The sequence below is a fragment of the Nilaparvata lugens genome, chromosome 1 (genome assembly GCF_014356525.2).
Source record: "Nilaparvata lugens isolate BPH chromosome 1, ASM1435652v1, whole genome shotgun sequence".
NCBI classification, from domain to species: Eukaryota; Metazoa; Arthropoda; class Insecta; order Hemiptera; family Delphacidae; genus Nilaparvata; species Nilaparvata lugens.
Window position 1 is genome coordinate 65,520,002 of NC_052504.1, and position 13,752 is coordinate 65,533,753.

Below are 13,752 nucleotides of genomic sequence, written 5' to 3' on the forward strand. Positions count from 1 at the left end.
ACAAGAATGAACAGTTACAGATATACCGATACTAACTATCCTCCATATAGAAGGCAGTGGCAAGGCAGAGAATCGGCAATGCTGTTCTTCTATCTTTATCCACTGCCATTATAACGTGAACCTCACTATGAAAAAATTGGAAGATATCCAATCTATTTAAATCATATTCAGGAAAACCAATGCAATTGTGTATATCCATATCAAAACCATAGTATAACAGTAGTTTTCTGTTCGAAATCCACAATAAAAATAAATAATTTAAATTTGAAAAGAAATTAAAGCACTGAATCTCACTTACGATATTAATACTTTATTTGTACACAGGGAAGTCTATACACTATTCTCTTCATCTTATGTGATAATTTAAAAATATGGTACAAATTATTCATCTATCACTAGGCTATCAATACAGTATTGATAGAATCACACAGTATCACACAGGAACATTTATTTTAAAGTTCTGGCTCAAAATTTTGCAGGTTTCTGTCCATTCTCCATTCTATCCTCAGGTGTCATTTGAGGTGTTGCTCCTAGCTCCTTTTGGATTTCCTCCATAGACTTTCCCTTGGTCTCAGGTACCAGATTCAGAACAAAGAATGTTCCAGCTATGGAAATTCCAGAGAAAATCCAGAAAGTTCCATACGATCCAAACTTCGATTGCAAATCACCGAAGAATTTTGTAACCATGAATACAGAGAACCAGTTGAAAAAGCAGGCTATCGAGCATGCTGGTCCCTTGATCTGTGGAGGGAATATCTCTGACATGAACATCCACGGAATTGGTCCAAATCCCAACGAGAATACAATAATGAAAATTGACAAACTGACAATCGGAACCGACCCGATCGTTTTTGCGAAATCTGGAGTTTTCTCGAGTAATAAAAAGTAAACACCGAGAATCGCAGTGCAAATAGCCATGATTGATGCGGAGATTAGAAGCAGTGGTCTTCTGCCGGCACGGTCGATCGCCAGCGTAGCAACCCATGTCATCACAACCATAATCAGACCAACTATAATTGTTTGCAGACTTGGACTCATCGAACTGCCAGCAGCCTGTCAAAATTATACAAATAGCATTAATACCAAATACTAAGATCAATTATCACATGTCGTTTGCGAGACTCCATTGTTGCATCTTTCAGATTATTTAGCTTATACTATATATAAATAAAGTATTAAGAATATAAGGTAAATAAGAGTAATGTATTTTGAACATAGTCACATTTAGAAACTGAAAACTGAATACTAATACTGTTTTTATCAGTGAGAATAGCTTATTCCTTGTCTAAGAGCCATAACAAACTAAAATTTGAATACCTACTAATAATCAATCCTAATAGATTTTTTTTAATCAGTGAGAATAGCTTATTCCTTGTCTAAGAGTCACACTGACATCCAAAGTGCTCGAAATGTTCCACTTAACCATAATACAATAATAAAAACCGTATTCTATTTAAAAATTGTAAAGAATGAATGGTGAATCCAACTCCAGAAGAGCAAAGGAATTGGGTGATTACCTTATTTCCGGTTGAGTTTATAACAAAAATATAATTTCTACTGCATTATAGTAGGACCTTATATTATAGTAGCTACCTTTCAAGATACTCATCATCATTCAAGCCTCAAGGTAATGATTAATTACTTTTAATATTCAATATTTCCATATTTTTATTATTTCTTAATGATACAACATTCAGAAATTATCTATCATATTCAAATAACGTTGTCAATGAACATTATTTACTTTATGTGGACTCAATATTTTTGTTACCGCTATTAGATAACCAGCCTAGTACTAGTATACTGTAATGAAAATTATGACCAAAACTTATTTTCATTTAATAACATCGTTATTCCCTTGAATTTTCATTAGTATTGTTGATTCAATCTCTGAGTAGAAATGGACTGATATTTTGCTTGATAATAATTGATATTATGTCACTCAGAAGAGGAGATATTATTATTCCAGAATATGAAAAAATGTTCCCAACTGAGATGGTTATACAACTTCATCGTCAAGAGTGCTTTAAGTTATCAACTTTGAAATGTGTTGTTAAGGGGGAAAGAATTAATGAAGTTGAAATTAGTTCAGGAGAGAGATTAATCCAAGAAAGGGAGGATCACGGATGAAACATTAACATTTCAGATTCTTTATAACAGAAGCTCTATCAATTCCATATCCAATTGACAGCTCATGTATAATTAAATCTCAGAGTATCCTGTTTTCTAACAGTTCTATTATATAACAAGATTCAGGGCTTTATTCACTGATTATATCAAATTATCAATAAATAAACTAGCACTAAAATAGAAAAATTTTCAAATTATCTACCATTTATTAATGTGAACTAATCAAGAGCACTCAAGATCACTAAAGAATAATTCGATAGTACCGTAGTCCTTCGCTTCTATAGCCTTTAAGCTACTTTTATTCCATGAACATTTCGCCAATATTAATATTACTGTAATATACATTATACTATAATGCATTTAGGCTAAATGAGGTTTTCCACTAGTAAAAATATATTCTTCATTTGATAATTATAATAGTAGAATATTTTATAAAAGATTATTGTGTGAAATATTTCATAAATTAATATTTTAATAATTCACTATTCCAATAGTTCACGGCACCAAAGGTTCGAAATCCTCCAGCGGTCTTTTGATGCAGCTGCAGGTCTCCAATTGCATAAAAAATACAGGAAAGTCTTTTGAAAACTTCAGTTAATCATATCATGATGGAGTGAATGAGATAAAATTTTACACTTTCCAAACATTCTTTTAATGCTCTACATAAGAGAAACACCTCAATTCTCACTATTAATCGAAAATAATAAAATAAAACACCGATCAAATATTGTAGGTAGTGATTGATAGTTCGATTTAGCCTTATATTGTTATTGATAAAAATTATAATGTAACGGTAGTTTACCACATACCTTAAAAATACTTTCGGCGTAGAATATGACAGCATTGACTCCACTGAACTGTTGGAAGAACATGACACCGAGTCCAACCACTAGACCGCGTTTAGCTGGTGTTGTCACAAACGCTTGGGTGAAAGGTACACGCTCTGCTTCCATCTAATAACAATACAAATCAAAAATTAATATTAATGGATTAAACTGTAATTTCTACTGGTATTACAAAGTATATTAAATAGTTTATCATATTGTTTAGTGATTATGGTATTCTATATTTCTCGATCCCGTAATAATGATAAAAATAGCCTAATAATAATAACAAGGTTCACCTGTGCCATAAAATTTATTCTAATTCATCAACCAAAAGCTCGTTAGTAATAAGTTAGTTTTTTATCAAGCCAGAACACTGCAATGATTGGGTTGCATGCAAGCCACGTTTTCCTAAAAGCTGTATCCTGACAGTTTCAAATGTTATCAACAATTCGAAGTGAGTAATTCGAAGATTCCTCAAGACAGGCTACAAAGAACACATCAACTACACAAGAAACTGTAAAAATATAATAAACCAAGATATACGGTATATATATTTGAAAATTGGAAAAATAAAAGTTTTCAATCGCCAGTAGTCTCTTACACATTTTTCAATTCCCTACCATCACAAAGCCTTTGTGATGAAGGATACATGCTCCATTTTTGTCCTGTTTCATTGAGTGGAAGAGTTTAAATAGCTTCGAACTACAACACAATAATAATCATCTATCCTGTAATAGTGGCATTCTATTCCAAAGTACAGTAAAGTCCATTTATGTTATTTGTTATTAGTACGAGTAAACTATTTATTAAATGAGTCCTATTTTCATGAGTGGTTATTCTATTAAACATTTTTCGTGAATTTTGACTCAGCTGTGTTCATGTACGAATAACCTAAAAGTGAATTAAAAGTGTGAGTGAATCTAAAATATGTAACTGTATATTAAACTAGCCATTTAAAACACAAAACTTGAACTATATGATGTTCTGACATAGGAATCTGTCAACTGATGATTCAGGAGTCTAAACAATGATATTTTGGGCACCACTGTTTTTGATCCAATTGATAGTGGGAAATATAAATGTAAATAGCCTCAGTGGCATAACAGCCGGCCCGCAATGCAGAGGGGCTCGAGAGTCAGTGGGACCCGCGAACCGCTGAGCTGGAAATGATAGAGGAAACTTACGAGAATTTGGCCTGCAAGACAAGTGGCTGATCTAGGATTGTTCTATTGAGAATTAGGCCTATTCTATTGCTTACAGTGTCCCAGATGTATGCTCAGCATATATTTTGTTTTAAACTATACCAGTAACGGTAGCTTCTGCTGAAAGATCATTCTCAAAATAAAAATTTATTAACAATATTGCCTTGGAAGTGTCATGTCACAAGAAAGAGGGCTTAGCTTATAGGTGGGCTTTAATAGGCTCAGCTTATCAAGTATTGAAATTGAAGTGGTTAGAGAAGTTGATTTGAAAGAGACCATCCAAGCATTTGCTTCTCAGAGCTCAGTACAGTAAGATCAGCAAAATTCAAGTAAAGACGTAATAATTATTTGAGTCATTTTATTCTATATTTTTGTCTAGTTCTACAATAGTTTTGTCCCAATCTCAATTTTTCCTTGATTAAAATATTTTTATGCTCTACTGAATGTTTGATATTCTACCTAAAGATTCGTAGTGAACGAATGTTCTGTATTTGTAATGTAGGTCAACAATTGAAATTTATGCAAAAATTATAAAAAATCCAATATTTCAGTGTGTGGTTACTGTACAAAAACCTTCAAATTATATCTCCCTTTGGTGTACAAGTTTTAGAATTAATTACTATATAACAGTTTAAAAAAAACTAAGTAATCCGAAAAAATGGAGGGATTTCAAACTAGCAAGTTATAATTCATTGATCGTTGGATGTGACATAAGCTTCAATTGACAAAATACGAAGACTTTTTTTACCGTATATAAAACAATCCAATACACATTAAAACAACGTACATCATTTGTCAAAGTAGTAAAAAAATCTCAAAATGCAAATCATTTTGGGGGGCCGAAAATATGTTTGCGTGGCCCGGAAAAAACTGTTACGCCACTGAATAGCCTATAATACAAATTTAAAAAATATCATTCAATGCCTAGACAGTTCATGTTCTGTAATTGAGTACCTATAATTCAGTATTAAATTCCGATCTTTGAAAAATGATTAATTCATGAGAGAGTCCTTATTGACTATGGATATTGTGGCGTGATTTTAGTAGAAATTAGTAGCCTAGTTGAAGAATCAACTAATTATTCATCAACGAATGAACTTATCATTAACTGTTCATAATTCTAGCGAAAAGAATACTGTGGTTGACATACGGTAGGCCTATACAGTGATATTTTTGTTAAATAATAGTACCTCGAAATTGTAGTGATAATAATGAGCAATAGCATGGATTTTATACTCATGGTTTAACTATTCTAACCCTCATAAAATGGGTTGATGACGTCATTGAAATGTCCTTAAATTGTAATTGATCAACACATCAATAATGTGGGTCATTAATAGAGCAGTCCATCGTCTATAATAATTTTAATATTAAATTCATAAACATTTATTGCGATATGGATCATTAAACATTTGAAATGACATAAGATTATGCCTATACTACATTCTCATCCATTATAACTTCAACAGTTTAGTAGAATAGCCTAATTCTTTATTTTTATACTACTGTAACTGATTCTAGAATTTTGTTTCCTATATTCATGATAAATCACTTATAAAACCAACTCTATAGAATCTGAGGAAGAATAAGAGTTGATATAATATTCTATAAAATTTAGGATATTGGATTGGATGTCAATTATTATTGTTTTAATCTTCCATTTATATATTTTTGTGAGATTTTGGGTGACAATTTAATCATCTAGTGGAAACATAATGAACCACAAAGAGCATAATGATTATTTATTCAATTTCAACTAGTGTATTATAAAATTCTATGCTAGGCTATACATTTTACAAAATGTTTTCAGATTACACCCATGTCTAGGTAATATCAAAGCTTGTTGGTTGAATATCCATTACCATATTTTATTATAAAATTTGTTATTTTAATTTTAGAATAAATCGGGTTTTTACTCTGATTAACCAGCTTCTAACACACAGTTTCATTTTGACAATGTTTGTTTTGACCAAAATGTACGTTGGATAAGATGCTAATAGGAAAATAATCAAGAAAATGGATGAAAAAATATTAATGAGCATTATTGGGATAGAATGTATGGAGGAAATCCTCTTAGAACTTGTTGACTGTGCTAACAAAAAATAAATTGAATTGGCACGTTGCTTAAAAGTGAATATATATCAACTGGCTCGTGTTATGTACTCCAAATCTTCTCTACTCAATATTCAATCAATGAAACGATGCTAACAAGATATCCAATTTGATTTATTCATTTTCATACAGATGAGAAACTGGGAAAATTGATTGATCAGATCAGCGCTTTTTCAGAGATGAAAATCGAGTTTCAATCCACCTTTGCATTCTATGTAGCTTTTTTGAAAGTGTCAAAAGCTCCACAACTGTTTATAAAAACATTGCAATTATCTTATTGCATGAGAAGCTTTGTTGAACACGGAAACTATTTACTCTATTGATTTTATTATTGATATTAGTTTGAACAGTTATATGATACAAGTTTTACTGCTAGGTATTATACAGAGTGAGACATATACCTATGTATGGGAACCCTTCAATAAGTTGGAGACTGTTGTAGATATAATACTGTAACTTTCAGGATAAGTTATTGGTCAAATACTCTACCTTTTGACGTACAACTGAATTTCAGCCCCTTATAATTAAGGGGGTGACTTAGGGGTTGTAACTCGAATATTTTAAATGTAAACGTGCATTGTGTGGTAGATCATTTTTAATTCCTTTCTAAAACAAGAAAAATAGCATCAATGATAATGTTCTACATGATACTTTTATCCAAAATGGCGGCTGATTGAAGTTTTAGTTTTTAAAGAAATGAGGGTTTGTATGTAACTCAAATATTTTAAATGTAATCACCCATTGTGTGGTGAATCATTTTAAAGGCCTTCCCAAAACAAGAAAGATGACATCAATAAAAATGTTCTATGATAATTGTATCCAAAATGGCGGCTGATTGAACTTTATCTAGCATTTCTCTAAAAACTAAAACTTCAATCAGCTGCCATTTTGGCTACAAGTATCACAGACCATTATTATTGATGTCATCTTTCTTGTTTCAGAAAGCCATTTAAAATTATGTACCACACAATGAGTGTTTACATTTAAAATAATTGAGTTACAACCCCTCATTTCCATAAAAAATAAAACTTCAATCAGCGGCCATTTTGTATACAAGCATCATAGAACTTTTTTAATGAGTCCATCTTTCTTTTTTTAAGAAGGCCTTTGAAATTATGTACCACACAATGGGTGTAATTTGAAATATTCGAGTCAACCCCTAAGTCGCCGCCTTATGAGGGGTTTAAGTTCTGTTGTACGTCAAAAGGTAGGGTATTCGACCAATAACTTAAACTGAAAGTAACTGTATTATATCTAAAACAGTCTTCAACTTAATAAAGGGTTCCCATACATATGACTCACTTTTGTATAATGATAGCATTCTATTCTCTTACTCCCTAGTTAATTCAGTGAAATTTCAATTGTACGGTAATTATTGAATGATTGGATATGTGACAGTGACGAGAATAATGCATTTATTAATAGAACATGAAACATATCATCATATTATTCATGCAAAATCATCATTTTCCTAAAAACTTTATAGATTATCAATTCAAAGCCTTACAAGGAAATCATAAGTTACAATGTTAAAAAGTTATGAATAAATAGCCTCTGCTATGTTATTATTCACTGGTTCGAGTATTAAATAAATAATTCATCCTTGCAGTTTGTAACTGATGTGATACAAGCTGATTGCAGATAATCGGAGAATTGCCATGAATTTAGGACATTCACATTGCGAATTCTGCTGGCATTTTATCATACAATTCATAGTCTACGTAATGGTCCTTACGTGTCATCTTATAATCATTAGGGTTCTTCCTATAAGAGCCGACAATTCACAAACACAGAAATTTATTGCTGTAGCGTGAGAACAGTGTTTGAGATCAAGCTTATACAATGTGGAGGCTGAGCAATTATTTACGTATTCGTATATTATGGTTTTCTGAATCTGCCTGATGCAGTTCAACAGTCATATTGCAAGATCTTCCTTTGACAATTCTAGCTTCTATCATGATATTTTCACACACATAGCTTGTAATGTAAGTTCAAATTATTTTTCCTCTCATCGATTTGCATAATGTAAACCTTCAACATTAAACTATTGTCATTCTTGAATAGAAATTATTCAGCAAGTTATAGAATGTTTTAATAATTATTACCGAGATCTATAAATTAATCTTTCTCAATTTATTATGTTTGGAATTTTTTATAAGAAAGTGGAATTGTTATAAGCTAATGTAGTCCTATTGACTCACCTGATCCAAATTTGCTTTCAAAAGCATAAGCTCGGGTTCAACATCATAATGGCTGCCACGGAACCACTGCAAAGCTTTCCTTGCCTCATCAACCCTGAACTTTTTCAAGTAGTAGGTCGGAGTCTCGGGGATGATCAACATAGCCAGGGCCAACACAACCGGTATGCAACCACACACCATTGTCATCCAGAAGATGGGTAGCTGAAACACATTTCTCATATAAGAACTTATTACTTCCCGGTCTTGTCCATTCTAATCTATTCGAGTTGAATAGAACACAGAGACACAAATTCAAGACAATACAGAGACTCAAACTGGGTCGACTCAGATTGAGTAATACCGGTAGCTGTAGGTATATATAATTTATTTTAACCGGTACTCAGTTTCTGATGAGGAGGCTTTGGATACAAAGGAAATAACATTCTCTCCAATTATCTTTCATTGGAGACATATACCTAATGTATGGGAACCTTCAATAAGTTGGAGACTGTTGTAGATATAATACTGTAACTTTCAGGATAAGTTATTGGTCAAATACTCTACCTTTTGACGTACAACTGAATTTCAGCCCCTTATAATTAAGGGGGTGACTTAGGGGTTGTAACTCGAATATTTTAAATGTAAACACGCATTGTGTGGTACATCATTTTGAATTCCTTTTAAACAAGAAAGATGGCATCAATGATAATGTTCTATATATGATACTTTTATCCAAAATGGCAGCTGATTGAAGTTTTAGTTTTTAAAGAAATGAGGGGTTGTATGTAACTCAAATATTTTAAATGTAATCACCCATTGTGTGGTAAATGATTTTGAAGGCCTTCCCAAAACAAGAAAGACTACCTACATCAATAAAAATTTTCTATGATAATTGTATCCAAATGGCGGCTGATTGAACTTTATCAAGCATTTCTCTAAAAACTAAAACTTCAATCAGCTGCCATTTTGGATACAAGTATCACAGACCATTATTATTTATGTCATCTTTCTTGTTTTAGAAAGCCATATAAAATGATGTACCACAAAATGCGTGTTTACATTTAAAATATTTGAGTTACAACCCCTCATTCCCTTAAAAAATAAAACTTCAATCAGCCGCCATTTTGGATACAAGCATCATAGAACTTTTTTAATGAGTCCATCTTTCTTTTTTTAAGAAGGCCTTTGAAATTATGTGCCACACAATGGGTGTAATTTGAAATATTCGAGTCAACCCCTAAGTCGCCGCCTTATGAGGGGTTTAAGTTCTGTTGTACGTCAAAAGGTAGGGTATTCGACCAATAACTTAAACTGAAAGTAACTGTATTATATCTAAAACAGTCTTCAACTTAATAAAGGATTCCCATACATATGACTCACTTTTGTATAATGATAGCATTCTATTCTCTTACTCCCTAGTTAATTCAGTGAAATTTCAATTGTACGGTACCTAATTATTGAATGATTGGATATGTGACAGTGACGAGAATAATGCATTTATTAATAGAACATGAAACATATATCATATTATTATTCATGCAAAATCATCATTTTCCTAAAAACCTTATAGATTATCAATTCAAAGCCTTACAAGGAAATCATAAGTTATAATGTTAAAAAGTTATGAATAAATAGCCTCTGCTATGTTATTATTCACTGGTTCGAGTATTAAATAAATAATTCATCCTTGCAGTTTGTAACTGATGTGATACAAGCTGATTGCAGATAATCGGAGAATTGCCATGAATTTAGGACATTCACATTGCGAATTCTGCTGGCATTTTATCATACAATTCATAGTCTACGTAATGGTCCTTACGTGTCATCTTATAATCATTAGGGTTCTTCCTATAAGAGCCGACAATTCACAAACACAGAAATTTATTGCTGTAGCGTGAGAACAGTGTTTGAGATCAAGCTTATACAATGTGGAGGCTGAGCAATTATTTACGTATTCGTATATGGTTTTCTGAATCTGCCTGATGCAGTTCAACAGTCATATTGCAAAAAACTTTCTTTGACAATTCTAGCTTCTATCTTGATATTTTCACACACGTATAGTTCGTAATGTAAGTTCAAATTATTTTTGCTCTCATCGATTTGCATAATGTAAACCTTCAACATTAAACTATTGTCATTCTTGAATAGAAGTTATTCTGCAATTTATATAATGTTTTAATAATTATTACCGAGATCTATTGATCTTTCTTGATTTATTATGTTTGGAATTTTTTATAAGAAAGTGGAATTGTTATGAGCTAATGTAGTCCTATTGACTCACCTGATCCAAATTTGCTTTCAAAAGCATAAGCTCGGGTTCAACATCATAATGGCTGCCACGGAACCACTGCAAAGCTTTCCTTGCCTCATCAACCCTGAATTTTTTTAAGTAGTAGGTCGGAGTCTCGGGGATGATCAACATAGCCAGGGCCAACACAACCGGTATGCAACCACACACCATTGTCATCCAGAAGATGGGTAGCTGAAACACATTTCTCATATAAGAACTCATTACTTCCCGGTCTTGTCCATTCTAATCTATTCGAGTTGAATAGAACACAGAGACACAAATTCAAGACAATACAGAGACTCAAACTGGGTCGACTCAGATTGAGTAATACCGGTAGCTGTAGGTATATATAATTTATTTTAACCGGTACTCAGTTTCTGATGAGGAGGCATTGTATACAAAGGAAATAACATTCTCTCCAATTCTCTTTCATTGGAAACAGAAAAATCGTTTATCGAACATTAATATTTCAATAATAAACTATTTATAGAATTGTTATGAATTTCTGTGATATGTTTGCTCATTAAAGCCTAGCTTTGATTCACTTCAATGAAACATTTGCTCTCTCAAAATAGTTGCTTCAAATTCATGTCTATAGCCTTGCCTTCAATGAAAATTTCATAGGAATCGCATCCTCCAGAGGAATGATCTATATATCTATCAATACGAGGTTAATACATTGTATATTATTAATAGGCTACATGTGTATATAAGAAGTAATGGGTTTGTACGGCATATTCTCTTTTCAAAAGTGCTTGATCTCGAAAGAATTATGGAAAGATAATAAATACCTAATATAAGTTAAATGATCATTATCATTCAAACTGATCAATTCTACTGAGAATTTCGTGGAATAATGATGATTTGGTTTTCTCTATTTTGACATGAGATAGATTTTAAACCTACCAGACTTCCCAGAATGTAAGCTGATGTTATTCCAATTGTAAGTTGTAGTTGAAAATATGTTCCTAACGTTCCTCGGATCTCGTTCTCACTTATTTCGCTGGTGTATAATGGCACGGCAACTGCATATGCTCCGGTGGTGAAACCAAGTATGAACCTGGCTATGCAAATTACTGTCACCTGCAAAATGAATTTGAACATTTTAGTATGATAGGGTTATAGGCCTACTTGAAAAGCTTTATTGATTGACATTATACTAGTACCCTTTTATTATTGTATTAAGAATAAAATACGTCAAAAGCTTGAAAGCTATAACATCAGATTTGAGTGGTAAAACAATAATTTTTTTTATGATTCACAGATAGCACCTAATATTTCAGAGCACGGTAGTCCAGTAATAAATCAAGTTGATAATTTAGAATCAAACAGATGAGTGAGAAAAAACAATAACTTGGAAATAAGTTTTCAGATATAAGTAGTAGGAAATACCTAATAATTCTACATTCTCTAGAATATTTCACATTAGAGAATATTAGAGTGCATTTGCCTCGCCAAATAGAGGTGTTTTTGCCTCTCAAAAGTCGAGGTTTCTTTTTTATCAATAATATTGTTCATGGGGGTCATCCAGTATTCCCGTCGCGCAATTCCCTACTCCTCAGTAGGCTACCTTGTCTGACGCCTCCTCTGCTTCACCCCTCCAATTTATAGCAAATCAGCCTCTATTCTGTCCATTCACTTCATTCTTTGTTTTCACTGGTCTTCTCATATTCAATTAATGCCTCTTTAAAGAGTATTTAAATACATGTATGTATTTAAAGAGGATGTCAGCTGTGCTGAAAAATAAGTTCTATTTTTCTGGCTCTAAATTTTGTAAAATTACGTGAAAATGTTTCAATCATTAGTGATTTGAGTGTGATATTTTTGTTTTCTATCCAGTTTCTCAACCTTCAAAATTCAAAATTCTTAGTTCATTTTGTTTTTGAGTGAAAAAGGACTAAATTTCAGAAAAGTGGAATCATAACCTCATTTCGGACTTTTAAAATAATATCTAAATTTGGGAGAGAAATAGTACAAGGAGTATCCTTAGTTTTTCTCTCCCATTCAGTGCTTTATTGTAAAAATTATAATAATAATAATAATAATAAATAATAATAATGCAGTACAATAATATGCATTCGATTACTTGAATCATATTTTTTATCACATTTTTTGTCAACCATATCTTATTCGTCCATATATTAGGAATCCATATGGAATGTCACTGTCTACTGATTTAATGAAAATTCTTAAAATCTTGACAGTTTTTATGAAAGTTATTGAAAAATTATAAAAAATTCAAGAAGCCCGGTTTTAATGAATATTATGTACGAGTTGAATAGTATACGAATATGAGTATTTGCTTTGAGCTAATCTCAAAAAAGTACGTGCAGATGAATAAAATTTATTCATTTTTTTACTCATTCATTGATTAAATACTCATTTTTAATGAGTTAAAAAAATACAAGTACCTTACCTTATAGACAAGTTATACCGGGTGTCCCACGAAGAGGTTTACACGTTTAATTTTATATTACGTGCCCAGTCTTGCACCGACACAGTTTACAAAATAGGTTCTGAAAATATTCTGGGAAAATTCAGCTCTCTAACCTTCGTAGAAACAAAATGGCGTCATATATTGCATATTGAAAATTTAACCAATTCGCTTACTACTTTCATGAGTTATTATCTTATTTGTTTACTACGTTGCAGTAGTATTGCCTCATTTGATGGTACCAGAAATGGATCAAGCAATCTTCCAACAAGATGGTGCTCCACCTCATTTCCCAAATCATGTTAAGCAATTACTAAATGACAAACTTCATGGCCGTTGGATTGATCGTGGAAGTGATTTTTCAGATTGGCCGGGGTGGCCAATGATTGATCGGGGTGATCACCAGATTTAACTGTTTGTGACTTCTTTTTATGGGGTTACTTGAAGGAGAAAGTTTATACCCATAAATTCAATAATGATGTGGAACTAAAACGATCAATAGAAGAGGAACTTCTCCGGATACCGCGGAGTTTCTTTGTAAGAGCTTACGAATCATTTCTTAAGCGCTGTTATCAGT

At 32.2% G+C, this 13,752-nt stretch overlaps 1 protein-coding gene across 2 annotated transcripts in view; it reads right to left on the minus strand.

The window, feature by feature from the left end:
• Positions 1-288: 288 nt before the first annotated feature.
• LOC111052473 (facilitated trehalose transporter Tret1-2 homolog) overlaps positions 289-13,752 on the minus strand; it is a 43,857-nt gene continuing 30,393 nt past the window's right edge. For both annotated transcript variants that reach the window (XM_039439886.1, XM_039439891.1), the window contains exons 4-7: positions 11,648-11,824; positions 10,733-10,933; positions 2,940-3,083; positions 289-1,053 (exon numbers count right to left, since the gene is read on the minus strand). In XM_039439886.1, coding sequence (XP_039295820.1) covers positions 466-1,053; positions 2,940-3,083; positions 10,733-10,933; positions 11,648-11,824 — 1,110 coding nt within the window. In that variant the 3' untranslated portion in view covers positions 289-465. The remainder of the gene's footprint in view (positions 1,054-2,939; positions 3,084-10,732; positions 10,934-11,647; positions 11,825-13,752) is intronic.